This window comes from Sycon ciliatum, chromosome 1 (assembly GCF_964019385.1).
Source record: "Sycon ciliatum chromosome 1, ocSycCili1.1, whole genome shotgun sequence".
In the NCBI taxonomy this organism is placed as follows: domain Eukaryota; kingdom Metazoa; phylum Porifera; class Calcarea; order Leucosolenida; family Sycettidae; genus Sycon; species Sycon ciliatum.
In genome coordinates this window covers 10,382,218-10,402,592 of record NC_088643.1, presented here as the reverse complement: position 1 = coordinate 10,402,592, position 20,375 = coordinate 10,382,218, and the positions used below count along the sequence as shown (strand labels likewise).

Below are 20,375 nucleotides of genomic sequence, written 5' to 3'. Positions count from 1 at the left end.
GGAGTCAGGCTAGGCCGCTACTGCAGGAGGACATCTTCCGAAGTCTTAGTCGCACAATGACTGCATTGTGCAAGACACTCTTGGGTTGCGGCGAACTCTGTCAGCCTCCTTTGTGCCTAGTTTTGTGTGTAGGTGCTATGCGAGGTGCGTCTTGCAGCACTGCCAAAAGCAGGAAATACTGTGCAGGCGGTATCTTGCAGTCATTACGTGTGAAAAAAGCCGTTCACAAGTATATGGGCAAGCTCCTCGTTCATCCTTGTTTCTAAACTCACCTCTGTTTAGGGCATATCGATTTTGGCTCTACCTTTCCTATAGTACGACGTGCTGAGACACTTTCGCTTTCAACAAGGCTCCACCTAAAGAAGTTTTGGTACTAACATAGGAGGGGAAGGTGTGCGCAACCGAGACAAGCGTAAGCACGTTCCCCTCGAATGTTAGTACTACATCTGTCTTACTTCAAAGTACATGATTGTACAGTCGTCGCCAAAAAGGTGTGGCCAATGCCATGGATACAAGCAAGAGCCCATAACCCCGGGTGATGGACTCTTGACACAAGTCATGTACATAACATTGGTATGGTACGCGTTCACCGGCGGTATTATCTCTAGCACAGCACTGAACTAAACAGTGCGCGCTGCTGCACTCTGCCTGCATGATGCACAGTCTAGTCGAGCACTGCGCTGTCCCAATGCCAGTATGTCAGTACAGTGTACACGTACTGCAGTGCAGAGTGCAGGCCCGACAGCATGTGCCGTGCACTGTGGGCTAGTACTTAGTAGTAGTACAGGTGCTAGCGCGCAGTGGCAGGGCACGCGGCTATATGGTAGCTAGTAGCATAGCATTGGCCGGATTGTTTTGCCGACGCATATAGAACTTAGAAGGCTTTCCAAGTTGGAAGGCTGTTGGAGTGTACGACCGAGATGTGCTGGAGCTGATTGCCAGTTAGTGGTAGAGAACGCCAGCACCGTTGCGTTGGTCAGTGTCTTGCAATGTCATCGCATGAGCTGTTTGGCCAGTAACTGATGGTCTAAGTGGACTGTGTAGGGTAACTTGTAGTTCCTTGGCCCTTTGTCTTTCCTATAAAGGCTAAAAAAAAAAGGAAAAAGGAAATTTTTATAACATCCCTATGCTTTTTTTTGCCTAGGTCGTCAAGGCAAAAAAAGCATAGCGTAGGGCCCTGAGCTTCCAAGCTCTCTCGTATCAGATCCACTCTGATTTAGCCACCCCCACTAGTAGCAACTATTACCTTCACTGAGGGCAGGGGTAACTGCAGTTGGATCCCGGGACGGATACCCTGATGCCGTCAATCCTTTTTCTGCACCTTGTCCTCACCCACTTACTGAGGTGTGGTGAGCCCATAAGTGGGATCATTTTCAAGTCCACCCAGAGTTTTGGGGATTTCAGGGGGCGTCGGCCGTTGGGGGGTTCAATAGCCAATTGAGTTATCTTTCCAAGATTCCTTTTGAGTCTCTCTCCCCTCTCCCGGGGAGACCCACATGACCAGTTCTGGCAGTGAGCAACACGTGTGTGTGTGTGTGTGTGTGTGTGTGTCTGTGTGTCTGTGCATGCGTGTAGGGGGGCGCTAACACCTCACTAAGCCCATCATATGCAAGAGAAGTTGTGGTGCACTGTGAAACTCTGTATTGTTCTGATTTGCTCTTGCACAGTTTGCGTGGCAGTGCTGTTTTCTGAGTCCACCAATGCCTACTGTTTTGTGCGTGTATGCATGTGCTCGCGTGTGTGTGTGTGGTGTGTGTGTGTGTGTGTGTGTGTGTGTGTGTGTGTGTGTGTGTGTGTGTGTGTCTGTATTTTGTGCAGATTGAGAATGTGGAGCTGAACAAGCAGGTTCGCATTCATGTCCAGGTAGAGCAGCATGAGGAGCCCAGCCTGCTGAGTGCCATCCGCTCACACAAGGTATGTAGATGGGACGATGAGATAGATGGTGGGGTGCCCTCACCGAGCTTCTTCTTTTTTCAAGTGCAGTTGCTCCCTTTTTAGCCTGGCACCAATTGTGTGGCGGGCATTTTGCTGCATTGGGGAGGTCGCTGGATTGACAGATCCGATCTGTATTGTACCAGGGCCGGAGGAAGGAGTTTGGGAGTGGTCCGGCGAACTTTTGAGGGGGTCCGGGGGACCTCCCCCGGGAGATTTATTTAAAATTTACGTGAAATAGAGCGAATTTGGGCATCTCTAAGGCTCCAGAAAATGCAGAAAATTATAGTAAAAGAACACAAACACAACTTTTTTTTATCCGTATCAGCCATACAGTGCCGGTCACGGAGTCCTGAGCTACTTCGAAGCACATCACACGTCGGCAATACAGTCGAGTCATGTACCTCTGGATTTTTTTACACCGGTTTTGCACGAATCACATGGACCATCCAGCTGGGAAAGTGGTCCGGCCATGGCCGGACCAGCCTGACCGGTTCCGCCGGCCCTTTGTACTGTTGTTGTGTATATGAAGGGGATATTTTGGTTGTTGAAAATCCCGCTGGTTTGTCAAGAATATTATAGAATATTGGATTGACAAAAGGATTTTTGGCAATTTTTGCTAGCAGATCTTTCCGTTGAAACATGTGTGGATGATATACTAGATTGTATTCTCTGTGTTGTGTATGTCGCTAGGAGCGTGCTGAGGTGTATGTCCCTCTGAATGCGGTCGCCCGTGAGGCCGGAATCTCGACGGGGCTCCTGGCGCGCATCGTCTCCAGTCTCAAGGTAGAGCGACCGCAACCTGGAGGGTGAGTGTTTGTGTCTGTGTCTGTCTATCTATAGCTGTGTGGTGTAGACCAGGCTGAATAGTGGCGGTCAATCATTCTGCCTTGCAAGCTGTTGAATGCTGCAATCCCAGCACAAGTTGCTATGGGTTCTGCTGTAGCATCTCTATCATCGCTTCCGGCGATGGGCGTCAAAAGGTCTATCTGTCTCTCTGTCTATGAGTTTGTCTGTCTGTCTGTCTATGAGTGTGTCTGTCTGTCTGTCTGTCTGTCTATGAGTGTGTGACTGTCTGTCTGTCTGTCTATGAGTGTGTGACTGTCTGTCTGTCTGTCTATGAGTGTGTCTGTCTGTCTGTCTGTCTATGAGTGTGTGACTGTCTGTCTGTCTGTCTGTCTATGAGTGTGTCTGTCTGTCTGTCTGTCTATGAGTGTGTGACTGTCTGTCTGTCTGTCTATGAGTGTGTGTGTGTCTGTCTGTCTGTCTATGAGTGTGTGTCTGTCTGTCTGTCTGTCTATGAGTGTGTCTGTCTGTCTGTCTGTCTGTCTGTCTATTGAGTGTGTCTGTCTGTCTGTCTGTCTGTCTATGAGTGTGTCTGTCTGTCTGTCTATGAGTGTGTCTGTCTGTCTGTCTGTCTGTCTATGAGTGTGTCTGTCTGTCTGTCTGTCTGTCTGTCTATGAGTGTGTCTGTCTGTCTGTCTATGAGTGTGTCTGTCTGTCTGTCCATGAGTGTGTGACTGTCTGTCTGTCTGTCTGTCTGTCTATGAGTGTCTGTCTGTCTGTCTGTCTGTCTATGAGTGTGTCTGTCTGTCTGTCTGTCTATGAGTGTGTCTGTCTGTCTGTCTATGAGTGTGTGACTGTCTGTCTGTCTGTCTGTCTGTCTATGAGTGTCTGTCTGTCTGTCTGTCTGTCTGTCTGTCTGTCTATGAGTGTCTGTCTGTCTGTCTGTCTGTCTGTCTGTCTGTCTATGAGTGTCTGTCTGTCTGTCTGTCTGTCTGTCTGTCTGTCTATGAGTGTATGACTGTCTGTCTGTCTGTCTGTCTATGAGTGTCTGTCTGTCTGTCTGTCTGTCTGTCTGTCTATGAGTGTCTGTCTGTCTGTCTGTCTGTCTGTCTATGAGTGTATGACTGTCTGTCTGTCTGTCTGTCTGTCTATGAGTGTCTGTCTGTCTGTCTGTCTGTTGCGCGGTGCTTAAAATTCACGGTTTGCATGAGACTCGGTCATGCTGAGTTTTCCGCATCCGCAGAAATGCCGTGTGCTGTGCTTTAGACGTTTAGTTATAGTAATTGTAATTGGCCTTTGTGTCATTGGTGTGCATCGATGATTGCTCCAGTGACTGTACACATTCAATATACAGTAGGTATCGGTTATAGCGTGGGTGTTTGAAAAACGACTTTCTATTCTTATTTCCGATATTTCTTACACACGATAAATCAAGTGTGACATAGCATGTGCATGTGCGCAGAGGCAAGAAGATCATCGTACATACAAGGTAGTGCTACTGTGCATGCGGCTGGTCACAGTCACATAGGCTTACCATGTGGCTATGCAACATGAGTTACATGACCACAATAGTTGAACCTGCAGCACTAGGACCCAACGCGAGTCAGATCAGAACTGCTTTGGACGGATGTTATTACTACAGGCGATATACTTTGTACTGATCTGGCATATTTCGCTACACAAAGTCCATTCTTAGGACCGATATATTCTACTGTACGATAAAATTGCTTGTAAGAATAAATGTGCACATGAAATCCATGTAATGATTATGAAAACATGAGAGTTCATTCTTGTAGGCAGTATATTCTTTTACACGACCACGCTATAACCGATACGCACTGTACATCCTTATCATGGTCCACTTACTCCGAGTGGTAGCCAGGACCTTTGCACAATGGACCACTTGCCATTTGTACAGATCCACGAAATCCCATAGAATCCCGTAGACCCGGAAGGGTGTTGAATGTGTGCTATGCATGCGCATTTGACCAATTTTCGCATCATAATTCAATGACCAGCAATCGCTTTTCCAGCTTCTTCACTTTGGTTAGAACTAATGACTAGCTAGGTCAGAAAAAGGTTTTCGTATGAAATGCCTTCAGGCCCCATTTCTTAGTGGAAATAGCAGAAAACACAATAGGGTCCTGCACATTCAACACCCTTCCGGGTCTACGGGATTTCGTGGATCTGTACAAATGGCAAGTGGTCCATATAAAATTATCAGCTGCGTACAGCAGCCACTCTCTACCCAGACCGTCTCTTCAGTCTTGATCATGTCCTAGAGTTCAAAACCAATCGATGGGTTATCAACTTATCACAATCATCCGCCAAGTTCTCCGTTGAACCGCAGCACGGTACTGTCCCTCTGCTGATTGCCACCGCCGCTGCAGCCGCGAGTGCTCCACTAGAGTGTGTATTGTACTCGCCATGTTCTACACGCTCTCACTCGTCGTATGTCCTTCTCTTCCCTTGCCATGCCCTGCAGGTCTATACACAAGTTTGATGTTGGCCTGCAGCTGAAGTCCACTAACAAAGGAACTGAGGTATGGTGCTTTTCCTGAGCAATCTTTGGACGTGAAATTGTAGCAAATACAAGTACTCGTTTGAGAAATTGAGTCACTGAGATGCTTCTATAAACATGAAATTAGTGAACACTGGCATCCTTGTACTGTTTGTCTGCTGGTTTCTTTTAACGTTACTAGTAGCCCATCTTCGTGTTGATACTGTGGGCTCGGTTTTGCTTCTTTCACAGCTGAATATCCTCTGTGTCTGTCTGCACGTGCATGTCTATGTGTGTGTGCGTGTGCATTTGTGTGTGTATTTCTGTGTTTGTGCGCAGCTTGTTGGGTTTGCGCGTGGCTATCTTGACGCCACCACCAAGAAGTGGAGGACGTGGGAGCTCTCCCCGCTCGCCGTGTCCATTGTGAAGGACTACGTGAAGAAGTGAGCCTTTTTCTCTTCTTTCTTGGTAGCAACCAGGGAGTAGTAAAATACAGGGAGGTGACACGAGCATGTACGGCCAGTTTGACGATTGCCTCAGCACCGTTTTCACCCGGCGGGTGAGATTGGGGTACTATGGGTACCGAAGTGTGTAGACACGCGCGCGGATCAGGATTCTCTCGATCAGGGAGTAGTAAAATACCTACCGCCAAAGAGACTCCTACTGCAGCCCGTAGAAACTCAGCGCTGAGAATTTCCAACAATTGTCTGCCTTCACAAAGTTTGGTAGTCGACCAAACTACCACTATGTCAGGATAGAAGTCCAGCAAGAGTGGTATCACTTTGCGAGATATCCCTGCGCGCCGTAGATTTTTCCTGTGTCGATACAAGCTGTTTACGACGACGTAGCCCGCATTTCAATCCTTGACAAACTTGGGAACATTTCATTCCGAAAAGTGAACTCCCGAATCTCTAGCATACCATAATATGAAATGCTCATCATCACAAAGAAGGTAGAGAAGTACTGGTTGATCACAACTGAGGAGAAATTAGGGGCGATCGTGTGGTGTCCTAGAGATTTTTTCGACTTCAAAAATCTGTGCACTCGCTTTTCGTCTCCAATCGTACACGTATTGTTCTCAAGGAAATCACCTTCCTTCTATTGCTCCATGCCGTCGATCGGGACGATTTTCGGAAGGGTGGTACCTTTCCATATGACGATGACACAGATGTATCACAAGAGCAAAACAAATGCTGTTCCATGAGATGGATAGACCTTTTCACGGAATTAGTTCTTCGACAAATACTCAAATTGATTCAGCAGATCATCTTTTTTTGCGAAAGAAAAAAAAACAAGCGCGAGGCACCCATCAAAAATCACGATTAGTGGCGTGTCATCTCCCTGTATTTTACTACTCCCTGGTAGCAACTGATATAATACAGCATGTAGACTAAGGCTGCGTTCGTTTTTAGCTACCTGGTAGAGTAGAGTAGAGTCACTCTACCGATAGAGATAGATGGTAGAGGCAAGTGTACGAACGCTGTTCTACCAGATCTAGTAGTTTACATGATGTGTACATGAAATGTTTCTTTTTTGTATGGAGTTGTGTACAAATCCTTGATCTTGCTGGAAATCCCTAAGCTCTACCAACTTCTACCGGATTCTACCAACTTTTTCCTGGGAGAGCCGGTAGAGGAAAGTAGAATCTACTGAAAAAGCAGAAATTTCGGTGGCGTTTCATTTTCGGTAACTTCGGTGCCGACAATTTTTACCGATAATAAAACGCACCGAAAATTTCGGTACACCCGACACTGTATACATGTAGTACTAGCACACTTACCTGGAGAACGGGTTTTACCGAAAATTTCCCTCTACCGAACCGCCGATTTTGGAGAATACCGAAAATATTACACCACCGAAAATTTCTGCTTTTACAGTACCCTTTTGAGTAGAATTTTTTTTCAAAAAACGAACACCTCTACTGAAAGAAGTAGTTTCTACCCAAACCTGTAGATCAAAAACGAACGCCCCCTAATGTTCCTAGTAGGCTAATACAGTGAAATAGTTCAATATAGCGTACCCTGGGTATAACGCACTGCGGGGTTCAAAGTACTATCATTTTAGTGACCCTGCTTATTTTCATGACCCTGCATTGAGGGAAACAGTCATTTGACACTGGATACACAATACATCTAGCCTGTAATTTGTTTGCGGTCCGTGGAGGTATATTTTACTGAAGTTTGACTGTAGCTACATGTTAAATTCTTACTCGCTGCCCTGGAATCCTCTGCATGGGCTAAACTGGACACATACGATGTCTCGTTAACAGTCTTAGGTGTTTGAGCTGTCACATGTGGTGCTTGTGCTGGGCTGCACGGATCGCATGTGCCATCACCTTGTGTGCTGTACATCACGCCGCCCCTGTAATGGCATAATATGCCTTTTGTGTGTGTGTGTGCGTGCGTGCGTGTGTGTGTGTGTGTTCGCCGCCACGCCAGGTTTCCGACTATGTTTCAACGCCTGGAGAAGATGACGCGCAACGACGACTTCCAAGAAAAGGACGTCTTTGGTGAAGTCGAGTAAGTCCGTCACTGCACAAGTGCCTACTACTATCAATGGTTTAGCTTCCAGCTCTCTCTCTCTCTCTCTCTCTCTCTCTCTCTCTCTCACTGCGGTAAATGGAAGGGAAATGAAGTTCCCAACGAGGCGGAATGAGATTATATCCTTTTCATTCCAATATACTATGGTATGCGAGTCTGTTTCCGTGTACGTGTGTGTGCTTGTCTGTCTGTCTGTCTGTCTGTCCGTCTCTCTCTATCTCTCTGTCTCTCTATCTATCTATCTCTATCTCTCTCTATCTCTCTCTCTCTCTCTCTCTCTCTCTCTGTGTGTGTCTGTATGAGCGCTCCGTGTCCGTGGGTTCAACTCTCATTCTTGTCTGTGGTTCCTGTCACCGTGTACTTCTGTTACCGCTTACCATGCAGCTCTGCTATGCAGGTAGAGGTGCTAACGTTCCTTCGTCAGGTGGCAAGTGCCAGTGGTGAACAGTTGCAGTGTGGCAGCTGTACGTTGGATGCCAGTCACATCGAGGATATCGACAGAGCAGTGCAGCAGGCCAAGGTCAGAGCATTGCACAGTGCACGTGATGCACCTCTACCTTGATTGTACAGTTCCGCTCAATGAAATCTGATCCCTTGAATCCAATTTCACTACCTTATAGTGCCGCTCAACGAAATCAGATCCCTCCAATCCAGTGTGCGCCCTGGCTGCAGGATTTTCATCACATCCCAGTGTTCAGGGGCGTGCTCGCCCCCCCCCCCCCCCCCCCAACTAGGGGGGTGCACGGGAGCCGAGGGGAGCCCCCCCCCCCCCCGGCAATTTTCTGCAATTTGTTTGCAACCTTTCTTGAATTTTAGAGCATATTTGCATACATTACAATTGCAATTACCCAGATTGAAAATTTTTGGGGGGTGCCCGTGCCCATCGCCGAGCACGAGCCTGAGTGTTGACACATTGTATGGCTGCACAACGCCCGGCATGGCACTGACTCGCTTGATTGGATTTCATTGAGCAGCACTGTTGTAGTGTGTTCTCAGTTCTGCAAACACTACTCTACGTAGAATGTGTGGTTTGGTTCTAAGTTGTATGTTGTGGTGTGATTGCACTGATACTTCCTTTCTTTTTCTTTCCCCCTCTATTGTTTCCATGCCTGGCTATCGCTCAAATCACCTCCTCATTGGCTAGTACAGCATGATTGTGAATTTAATAATTAATAGATATGCTGTGTTGCTCTTGGTGTCTTAGGCTGTGGCGAAGAGCAAGAAACGCAAGATTCTGCGCATGCAAGTGCGGCCGAACGCGCTGTTTATGGTAAGTGTCTGGATGCCTGTCTGCGATTGAAAGATTCGGCTGATTGACTGGACATGTGTGACTGAGCATGCACGTGTCCAGGTACTGTATACTGCGTACTGCATTGCCACTGTTGTTCTTGTTTCTTGTTCTTGTTCTTGCTTCATATATTTATTCTCACGATCGCCTGTGGCCAACAAGAGATAAGTAGTTTCAAATCTTTATTCTCACGATAGCCAGTGGCCAATAAGAGATAGTTGTTGTTGTTGTTGTTGTTGTTGTTGTTGTTGTTGTTGTTGTTGTTGTTGTTGCTGCTGCTGCTGCTGCTGCTGCTGCTGCTGCTGCTGCTGCTGCTGCTGCTGCTGCTGCTGTTGCTGTTGCTGTTTATTAGTTTGTTTGTTTTTTGTTTTGTTCTACACATAAGAGGTACTCTCTGGCAGTGGCACTGCTTGCAGTACACACTCTCCATGTCATTGCACTCAAAAATGCCATGTGCAGCCAGGTTTGGCAAGCAGCGCAAGCTGAAATTCCCAGCGTGCTCAGATGTTGATGTGTGCGCGTGTGTGTTGCCTGCTCTCTTCTTCCTGCAGCCACCAGAGTATTTCAACAACTTGCGACCCGATCCCGAAGCAGAGTTCCACCTCTGGGATCGCGTCGTTAACGTGCGCTCATCCGGAGCTGTGCCGCTTGGCTGTCGTGGCACAGTTGTTGGAATCTATGAGCGTAAGTCGGCGTGCTTGTCTTCATTAGGGCCCGGCCGGGGTTACCGATTGTTTTTACAAAACGAAAAAGTGTTAGTATTTTTCAGCCCCCACCCACCCATAGGTAAAACGAATTCCAATGAAATTTCATTGATTTGAGGGAAAGATGCAAACAAGTCTGATGAAAAAATTTACTGTCACCACCAGGACTCGAACCAGGGACCTTCGCTTGAGGCCAGCAATGTTCTAACAATAAAATATTGATGTCCATTTCCGGCACCCAGAAGTAACTGGGCATTCTCCATCTACATTCCGTAATTATTTTCGAAAAGAAACTCCTAAAACCCACCCACCTCATCGAATATTCTTCTTTGAAGTACTGTAAAACATGTAATTTTAGGTGCATTAAAATTTCGGTGCCACGGACCTGCCAGGTTTCAGGTGTAATTTAGAATTAGGTGACCAGCGTTCCCTTCACATACAGTGCATACTCTAGTGCATTTCAGGTGTAATTTAAATTTAGGTGCCTGGTTTCTGTACCGAAATCACCGAAATTAAAGTTACACCAAAGATTACATGTTTACAGTATGCAAAAGACAAGTTTTCCTCGCCCGTTTTAGACCATGTAGACAGTGGAAGTCAAATTCTATCTGGTTCAGTCTTGTGAAGCATATTCCTCCCTTTTCCCAACATTCCAACCACCCAACTCTACTGCACTGTTCTCAAGGTGTGACTTGCGCACGGGTTACGCTCGTGTCGCAAGCTGTCGCATGCGCACAGACCTGGTCACTGTCTGCAGTGGCACTTGCACATGCAAAATGTCCAAAACCGAAATATGACGTATTCGCTTCCGAAACGAACACGTCGAATTGTTTTATGGGAATGCACTCAGATGGAGAGCCAAGGATAAATTTATAGAAAAAGAAAAGGACCAAGGAGCTACAAGTTACACTGTAATCTAGCTACATGTATAATGTTATCATATAACTTAGAACATTCCAGGTTGGAAGGCTGTTGGAGTGCGCATCCAAGATGTGCTAGAGCTGATAGCCAGTTAGTTGTAGAACGTCAGTACCGTCAGTCAGTGTCGTGCAATGCTATCACATGAGCTCTGATTGTTCAGTAACTGGTGGTGTTAGTGGACATTATAGCTTAACTTGTAGTTCCTTGGTCCTTTTCTTTTCTCAAATTATTTTAAACGAATAATTCTGGAATATTCACTGAATTTGTTTTACCCCTATTAGTACCCTTGAACGGCCCCTTAGAGAAATTATATAAGGCCACACTGAAAAAAGTCTGTGGTTCGACTCACCCGACCGACCGTACATTTTTCAGCCCGACCGTAACTTTTTTTTCGGCGGGCTGTCGTGTGACTGACGTACGTGGACTGAACACGTCCACGTCTACGTGCTGTGCAGCGTGAGTCTGCGGACGCAGGCGGCTCCTTTTGGACTTGACTTGTAGTTGTACTGCAGTGCAGTGCAGTGAGTGGTACGACGGCTGCCTTGTGCTGGTAGTAGAGTCTACTCGATACGACCACCGGCAGACTGGCGAGTCACACATACTTCTAAGTCACATTTCTGCCACACAATGTTTCAAAGTATTAGCCAGTGATCCCTTTATACAACATGTATGGCATAACACTGCGTAATAAGTTAATGCCGATGTACTGGGTGTCTAAAGGCAGTACAGTGTATTTACATGTACTAAAAATATATATTTAAAAAAAAAGAAAATCCGCCTGCCCGCCCGTAAAAAAATGTCCATGTTAGTCGAACCACACACCTTTTTTAGTTTGGCCTAAATTAAAAATCAAATGGTTTGACCTACTTTACAGTGATCACAATGACAGCTCTATCATATACATTTGGAATTCAAGTATATTTTGGAAATAAGAGAAACAAGATTTGAGGACTTTTTCAATCCACCAATCTCCCACGCCACAGCAAAAAGAACGCGCAGCAAAAAGCACACATCAAAATAAAACAGCAAACAACTGCACAGCGGGAAAAAAAACATGCAGCAAAAAAATACACGGCCAGCCAGGGAAGCAAACTAAACAAATATTCTTTTTTGCATATTCAATCTGCGGACAGAACTGTTTCGTCCTTTGTGGACCCATTAGCGCAGCACAGAGAAAATGAGGCCGAATCTGAAAGCAATGAAAAATAAATTTTCCAAAGCTAGATTTGATCCAGGGTTTGTACCAAATCACATCGGTGGCATTCTACTTGTACTTTGAGACAAGAGATGCAGAGAGAGAATGAGCGAGAGAATGACTTGGTTTTACTTCAGCAACAGACTTTGAAGGAGTTTGGCTTTGAATGCCTTCTCATCCATACGCACCTTAGAAACTCTTGCTTCTCTGCCCTCTTCCCGTTTCTCTCTTGCTTCTCTGTCCTCTTCCTGTTTCTCTCGGTACTCCCTCTCTTCCCTGGTCTTCTTTTCGTCCTACTCCCGATTTTCCCGCTCACTCCGGTCATCCTCCTCACGCCTCTCCCTGGCACGGCGATTTTCCTCTTCCCTTCTTTCTCAGGTGGTGGTGAATGCGTCCAGGGTGCTGGCATTGCGCGTAGTAGCGGGCAGCGCAAGCCAAGCAGAGTAGGCAACAAAGAGTGGAGTGTACACGGGAGGATGTTTTAGCCAAGGGGAGGGCAACAGAGCATCTTGTCTGGGAGCCATCTGTGGTTCGGAACCAGTTATACACGCTAAGATGAGGAGGATGTAGAGCTAGTTTAAATTTGTGAGCAAAAGTGCAAATTAATTTTTGGCGGTGGGTTGACAGTGGGCAAGCATTTGCAAGGACATACAGGGAAGTAGAAGAGTAGAGAGGGGGTAGTCTAAACAGGATACGAAGAAGTTTCCTATGGTGGATTTCGAGACGCTCAGCGAGAACCGAGGACAAGCCACACCAGCTAACAGCAGCGTACATAAAAAGAGGCAGGATATACAGTTTGTAAAACAAAATTTTGCATTTGACAGGAAGGTGGAAACAATGGGGATTGCTGGCCAATGTCTCAGCTAGCACGCCAATTGTTCTGCATTCTTCCGTCCAGGACACAGGTGGTCTGTCAGCTTGCTCAGCAGCTGCGCTCTCACAAACTGTGTCCTTGTTGTTGCCTCCCGGACCAAGCGGTTGTTTTTTGAAGAATAGCGAGTGGTAGAGCTGGAAGTTGCCCCACTCTTTGTATGCAGCATGCGAGAGTGCTAGAAGCGTACTTGTAATTCGTTGGATCTTGAGACTTACTGCACAGGTGGTCTATCAGTGTGTTGAGCAGCTATGCTCTCACAAACAGTGTCCTCGCTGGTGCCTCCTGGACCAAGCGGTTGTTTTTTTGAAGAATAGCGAGTGATATAACTGGAAGTTGCCCCACTCTTTGTATGCAGCCTGTGAGAGTACCAGGGAGGGAGGGAAGAGGGGAGGGAGGGAGGGAGGGGGGGGGGGGAGGGAGGGAGGGGAAGAGGGGAGGGGGCAGGCATATGGAGATTTACTTGGCAGATTTTTTTTCTCAATACCCAATGTGCAGGCAATTCCACTAAAAGTGTATCCAAATTTAGTGCAATGCTCTTTAGTGGAAATGGTAAATATTTGTTGGCGTTCTTGGGTCCCTGGTGTGAAGTCTCGTTTTTCACCTGTGTCTGTTTGTCCTGTTGCAGCGCTGGGTAGCCTGAAGGAAGAAGAGCATGAAATGGTGTATGAAGTCTTCTTCGATGAGGAGTTCCATGGCGGTTTGAAACTGCGGTGAGCATGCCTAGGTGGTGTCGGTGTGAGTGGGTATGGTGGTCTACGCACACAGTGATATACACACATGCGTGCGCACACGCACACACACACACACACACGTATGCACACATGCACACACACGCATGCACACACACACACACACACACACGAACACACGTGCGCGCACGCGCGCACACACACACACACACACACACACACACGTACCCACACATGCGCACACGCACACGTTCGCACATGTCCGTGTTCATACACATCTCGTTTCTTTCCCATGATTTCTAATTCTTTCTCTCGTTCCATTGTTTGTGCAGATCGTCGGGTAAGCGGTGTTACCGCATGATGGCTGCCTCGCTGATCAGCCTCAGCCACGGGCAGCGTACCTTCTCAAACTCCAAGCAGGCTACGGCTGCCGCCACAGCCTCCGATGAGACCATGCAAGCTGCATTGTCTTCCGCACGCGCCTCGGCCGAGCGCAAGGCCGCGCTGAAAGCGCCGCAGCCATACGACCGCCGTCAGCAGACTCCTACGCGCCGCTTATATAACCCCATGCAGCAGCAGCCAAGGGGACCATCCAGCGCCATCAATCATTCGGCGTTCGTTGGCCGCACGGCTGCGTCTGTAGTGGGCGGCGGCGGTGCTGGTGCTGGCGGAGGTCGTCCTGGCAACGATCGCTTCTCCACGCCTGTGGGCGTGCGCCAGCTGCAGCCCAAGAGCGCCGCATCGGCCCCCGCTCAGATTCTCACCGGCGCCAGTCAGCGTCATCACCCAGCCGCTGCTCAGAATCCTGCTAGCCCCATACTGTCCGGAACAGGCAATGCCAAGACTCAATCGCGCAGTCGCAGCGATGCCAAGTCCACACAAGGATCTGTCAGCAGCACTTCAGCTGCCGTGAGCAGTAGCACGAAAACAACAACCACCAGCACCAGCAGCGCAGTACCGTTACTGCCCTCCTCCCAGGAGTCATCTACTGGTCAGCCACTGCTGTCCGAGTTGGAGAGTGTGAGTGCATGGACTGTACGCACCTGTCTCTCTCTCCCTCTGTCTTCCTCTGTCTCTCTCTCTGTCTCCCCTCACCTGCCTCTTTCTTTCTCTGTCTCTCTCTCTCTCTCTCTCTCTCTCTCTCTCTCTCTCTCTCTCTCTCTCTCTCTCTCTCTCTCTCTCTCTCTCTCTCTCTCTCTCTCTCTCTCTCTCTCTCTCTCTCTTGTGATTTCCTCTTGTGATTTCCTCTTTTTCTAGTAGTGGGTGGATGGGCGGGGGCTGATAATAAAATTTCGTTTTGAAAAAAAACTACCAGTGACCCCAGACCCCAGACGGCCCCCTAACTTGATGCTTGTTGTGTCTTGTTGCTTCTTGAACTTTTCTAATGGCTGCAGTCGTTGAAGACGATGTTGAATATTGGTGGAGCTACGACCGTCGCAACGGATGGTGCTAGTAAAACTCCAAGCAAATCAGGTTGGTGTCTGGCCGGTCGTTCTCTGCATGCCAGCTCTACCTCCGGCTAGAGCGGCCTGCATTGTGCGCTTTGTCCGAGCCGCCTTCGGAGTTTGTTTCGTACGGGAGATGGGTCTTTTGCTATATTCAGCCAGGGTTTTTTTAGATCCACGGGCCTGTATGCATGGGTGCATGGCAACCCGGGGGGGGGGGGGGGATACAGTAGGCTGCAGCTCCCACTGTGATGTGCGGAGTCAGAATTTTGAATGTTGTGCATTACGACATGTTCCTTTGCCTCGGTGTGCCTGTATGTCTGTCTGTCTGTCTATCTGTCTGTGTATGCATGTGTGTCTCTGTGTTCGTCCGTGTCTCTGTGTCTCTTTGTGTGTGTGTGTGTGTGTGTGTGTGTGTGTGTGTGTGTGTGTCTCTCTCTCTCTCTCTCTCTCTCTCTCTCTCTCTCTCTCTCTCTCTCTCTGTCTGCATCTCTGTGTCTGTGTATTCCCCGTGTTTCTGTGTTCACGGCTCTGTGTGTCTCTGTGTCTGTCTGTGTGTACAGCACCAACTGTGAAGACAGTGGTAGTAGAGGCACCCGTGTCACAAATACCGACATCCAAAACCGGGTAAGTTACTGCATGCACAGCATGGTTCTCCCTGTTATGATTGACACACTTACATCATTGAAAGCACAGCAGAGGTGCCACTTCTCTGTACACTCCTTCACCGAAACCTGCCCAAAACCTGGCCGAATAGTGTCATTTTGCTTCTATGTAATGATTTAGCTCCGGATTTACAAGTGGAAACATTTGGTTTTCCCAAAAACTCTGATGATTCCTGATTCAAAAACCATACTGTAGTTCTCAATGGGTATCTCTCCGTGAACGTACTACTACTAGTAATCTCTGAAATTCTCTGTTCATTGCCGGTTGGCTGGACCGCTACATCTTCGCATTGAGGGCGTAACTTTATTGCCTTTCTACCCCCTCCGTCCCTTCTCTGCTCTCAGAGGCGCCTCACACGTGGGTTTGCTACGTTTGCACTGCAAGACCAAAAAGCTGGGAGTTCCCACGTACGAGATCTCCCATCTGCACTCGGTAAGTGTCACTGGCATCAAGCAGCCACCAGACTTGGAGACATGGGAGTGGTGTGCACGGTACGCCTGTGTAATCTTCGTATTCAGAGATTGATTGATTGTTCACCCTGACGAAATTGTTGTCATTATGTGAGTTGTTTTCCAATCCTCCACCATCAGGTGAATTGTGTTTTGTTCGCCCGTAAAAGAGGCTTTGGACAACCAAAACAAAAACAAAAACAAAACTACTGATGGGCCATGCTCCGAATATGTGGTGGATGAGGAAAGGGGTATTCGCAGCAAAGACACCACGGTCATGGTGTGAGTGATGATAGGACCCAGTTGATTGCTGCTGCTTGGCACATTATGTTCATCATTGTTTTCTCTCACTCTGATACGCCTACAGTAGAACTCCCCTTACAGGGGCGTAGCAGCCGGTCCGGCTTTGGCCGCACCACTTTGTCGCCCGACCATGGTCAAAAGTGCCCAGAATGCAGGATGTTGCACCCTAATTTCAAAATTCTCACAGAGGGAGAGCCCCCGGACCCCACCCCTGCCCGGCCACCAGTGCTAGGCGCCTGCCTTATCCGGGCATGTTGGGACCGGGCACTGCCCGGGGTACACTGCCCGGGGGACACTGCCCGTAACTCAGAGTATTCGTGCTGATTGCATGCAAGTACTGTCGAGTGAGAAACTTTCGCTAGAGATTAAATTTCGCTGTTTTCGTGACCATCACACATTCGTGAATATAAATCGCCGTAAACGTCTCCGTACATTGATTCTACTTCGGAAGTAGACAGTACAAGATCCGACTGAAGAGATAGAATCGCAAAAGTGTCTCGTCGTGAACCAGCCCAATTCATGAAAACGCAAAATGTGGGCGCCGCGACAGTTTATCGCTTTACACTACGAGTATTTTATATCCAGGGTACTTTTCACTGCAGTGTTACTGTAGCCGGTGTGACCTGCGTTGATACTAGATAGCATGTTGTAAGTCTGTACACAAACTGATCTCGTCATGTGTTGTGTCGTACCCGCGTGTACTGCTCTGCCTGCTCTGCAGAAATACACAGCCATGCTGAACATCGAACAGATGTGGTTCGAGGGCGATCCCGCGCTCAGCCAGGCCAAGGCCTGCGAATCGGCGGCCGGCAAGGCTCTATCATCCCTGGTGAGTGTACATGAGGTAACATGTAACATTACTTGCAAAAGCAGTAATGAATAGCTGGAATGCCAAACCCGCTAAATCCATTTCATCACTTTTCGGATAAATGGCCAAAAATGGATTATTTTTATTTGTTTGGTCTGTATCTAAATTCTAAAATTCTAAATCCATATGTGGGTTCTAGTTTTGAAATGGTTTTGGTCAGATTTGAACGTGACATTTTGCCTGCTGGTGCCCTTAGACGTTTTGATTTCACTGAGTTGAAATCTCATTTTCTCAAATTTAGTGGGTTTTGCATTCCAGCTCGTCGGACACCATGCTGCTTTTATCCGACTCTGGCTGTCCCACTCACTACCAGACTACTACAGGTGTGCTCGGTGAAATGCGACCCAAAGTAAAACATGTCACACCCTGGACTTGCACGGCCCTTGCTGCACTGGACGTGGAAGAAGTGTTGTGATCGCTGCTTCGGAATGGGTCCGGACCAATCAAAAACTGCTTCCGCCGGTCGCCAGCTTTGTACTTTGGCTCAGATTGCATCCAGCACAACTATCTACTATTTCCACTTACTAGTACTAGTACTTCTCTGTGGCCTGAGTAAGGGGTTGTTTCAAAATTGTGGGTGTTTCCTCTGAAACGGCCATATTCGCGTAGGCTTTATCCCCCCCCCAACCAACCAGCCACTGATCACCATACTGCAGCGCTGCAGTTCACATACAAACTGCTCATCCGTTTCAAGATGAACAGGCACCAACCACACACCCCCCCCCCCCCATTCCTGTTTTCTGAGCACAGTTTATGGGATGAGAAGTTGTGAAATTTTTCCATCCCCCTAAATGAGTGAGACTGGGAGAGGTGGCGTAGTTTTTCTTCCAACGTGTGCCTTTATTTTTCCCCTTCTGGTACAGCATGTGGGTGACCTGTCTGCGGAAACCAACACTTCCACAGTCCCACAGCCGCAGGCCCAACAGCAACAGCCCGCACAGTCTATTCCTGCGTCAACGTCCGCTCCCACGCCAACCGCAGCAGTGCCAGTAGCACCGTCAGTCGTGACGCCAGCAACAGTCCTTCATCCACTGCTAGCCACAGCAACAGCAATGGCACCTGTGTCTAGCACACCGCCAGCGACGTCACCATCATCGGAGGTGTCAACAATGTCAGCAGCGGAGGCATCACCAGCAGTAGCACCCGCACCAGCGGCAGCTCTGATGCCTGCTCTACTACAGCAACTGAACCATGCAGCTATGCAGACACCGAGTGGCAAGCTAGGCCCGGAGTCCACGGCTGCGGGGTCCACGTCGTGGGACACTGGACCGTTTGCCACCCTGTTTGGTCAGCCGCAAACCCCAGCCAGTCATCACAGTCCTGCTGTGCCTAGTAGTCCACATCCACAGCACCCGGTGCAAGGACAACAGCACTATCCACAGCAGCATGAACAGCAGCCACAGCACCAGCACCCACCGCAACAGCCACAGCCGTTTCCACAACAGTCTCCCCAGCACTTTCACCACCAGCAGCAGCAGCAGCGCCAGCACCCACCACAGCAGTCACAGCCGTTTCCACAACAATCCCCCCAGCACTATCACCAGCAGCAGCAGCAGCAGCATCCGCAGCAGCAACCTCGTGCTGTGCCCTCAATGCCATTTCCAATGGTGCTGAGTGGCCTATCACCGGCTGCTGCCCCTCGTCCCGTGACTGCTCCCCATCCCGGTTACTATGCAGCGGGCTCTCCGTACGGCCACCCGCCTGCTCCTGCCGTCAACCAGCCTCCGCAGCAACGTCCTCCCCCAGGACACGGGCCGGGGATCCCGTTCCCTGCTGCGCCCATGCAGGTCAATCCCGCCCTGCCCCGTCCGCAGGCACCGCCGCCAGGTGCTGCTGCATATCATCATCAGCCGCCACCACCGCAACAGTATCAGCCGCCACCACAACAGCAGCATCAGCCGCCGCCCCAACAGCATCACCACCAGCAGCAGCAGCATCAGCCGCCGCCACAACAGCATCACCACCAGCAGCAGCAGCCGCCGCCACAACAGCATCACCACCAGCAGCAGCAGCAAGCTACTGGAAGCATGCCTCACATGCTCAACGTCCTAATGCAATCTCAGGCGGCTGCCAGCCAGCAGCAGCAGCAACAGCAGGGCACTGGTCATCAAGGATCCACGCCTGCGCCCCCGTCCGCCGCAGCACGACCTCTGTTCGTTCCTCACCAGGTAAGACACCGAACTCTTATTTTCAGCTGCATTGAAACCTGTCTGAGGCGACCCATCAAGGGACCTTACCAATGTGGTCCCCGTGTACAGGTAGTCTCTTGATCCAGGGTCATTTGACTGCAAATAACATCCCATGGTCCTGGTTGTAGAGGTCCTCCAGGACAGGTGGTCACCTTATCAGAGTGGTTGCCTTATCAGAGTGGTTGCCTTATCAGAGTGGTTGTATTATCAGAGTGGTTGTATTATCAGAGTGGTTGTATTATCAGAGTGGTTGTATTATCAGAGTGGTTGTATTATCAGAGTGGTTGTATTATCAGAGTGGTTGTATTATCAGAGTGGTTGTATTATCAGAGTGGTTGTATTATCAGAGTGGTTGTATTATCAGAGTGGTTGTATTATCAGAGTGGTTGTATTATCAGAGTGGTTGTATTATCAGAGTGGTTGTATTATCAGTGTGGTTGTATTATCAGAGTGGTTGCCTTATCAGAGTGGTTGTATTATCAGAGTGGTTGTATTATCAGAGTGGTTGTATTATCAGAGTGGTTGTATTATCAGAGTGGTTGCCTTGACAGGTTTTACTCTACATGTAGAATGTTTTGATGGAAAGAACGTTCGAACGAAAAAACTTTGCGCTCGAACATTCGAATATTCGAAGGTGGAGCTCGTCGTCCGATCTTCACTCCCTCCGTCACAGCTGCTTCGGTAGATCTCGTGGTTGCCGAGGCTAGGCTCCGATAACTGAATGATCCTCCTTGAACAGACTCCTGCAATCGATGTTATGAGAGTTCTCCCATTAATATTATTACTCTTTTTTCGTATTATTAGTTTGTTTCTTTTGTTATGATTTCTTGTGTTTTTAACTCGGCTTTATTATCATTTAACTTATTATTTGGTGCACATTAGCGCTACATGGTTTATAATTTCCCTTTTTCTTGATTTTGTATTTAGCGCTTTCGGGTGTTATTATTTATTTTTCTTATTTTCGCACTAAATTATTATTTTTGGCTACCGTTCTGCTTTCGTTTCGCGTGAAACGAATATACCGAA

At 48.3% G+C, this 20,375-nt stretch overlaps 1 protein-coding gene across 3 annotated transcripts in view; it reads left to right on the top strand.

Moving 5' to 3' along the window:
- LOC135812878 (5'-3' exoribonuclease 1-like) overlaps positions 1-20,375 on the top strand; it is a 44,507-nt gene that overhangs the window by 21,220 nt on the left and 2,912 nt on the right. For all 3 annotated transcript variants that reach the window (XM_065326102.1, XM_065326107.1, XM_065326097.1), the window contains exons 26-40: positions 1,819-1,914; positions 2,626-2,741; positions 5,204-5,261; positions 5,558-5,661; positions 7,657-7,737; positions 8,143-8,278; positions 8,963-9,028; positions 9,598-9,730; positions 13,366-13,450; positions 13,762-14,449; positions 14,824-14,902; positions 15,438-15,501; positions 15,885-15,972; positions 17,014-17,121; positions 18,024-19,328. In XM_065326102.1, the coding sequence (XP_065182174.1) occupies positions 1,819-1,914; positions 2,626-2,741; positions 5,204-5,261; positions 5,558-5,661; positions 7,657-7,737; positions 8,143-8,278; positions 8,963-9,028; positions 9,598-9,730; positions 13,366-13,450; positions 13,762-14,449; positions 14,824-14,902; positions 15,438-15,501; positions 15,885-15,972; positions 17,014-17,121; positions 18,024-19,328 (3,207 nt within the window). The remainder of the gene's footprint in view (positions 1-1,818; positions 1,915-2,625; positions 2,742-5,203; positions 5,262-5,557; positions 5,662-7,656; positions 7,738-8,142; positions 8,279-8,962; positions 9,029-9,597; positions 9,731-13,365; positions 13,451-13,761; positions 14,450-14,823; positions 14,903-15,437; positions 15,502-15,884; positions 15,973-17,013; positions 17,122-18,023; positions 19,329-20,375) is intronic.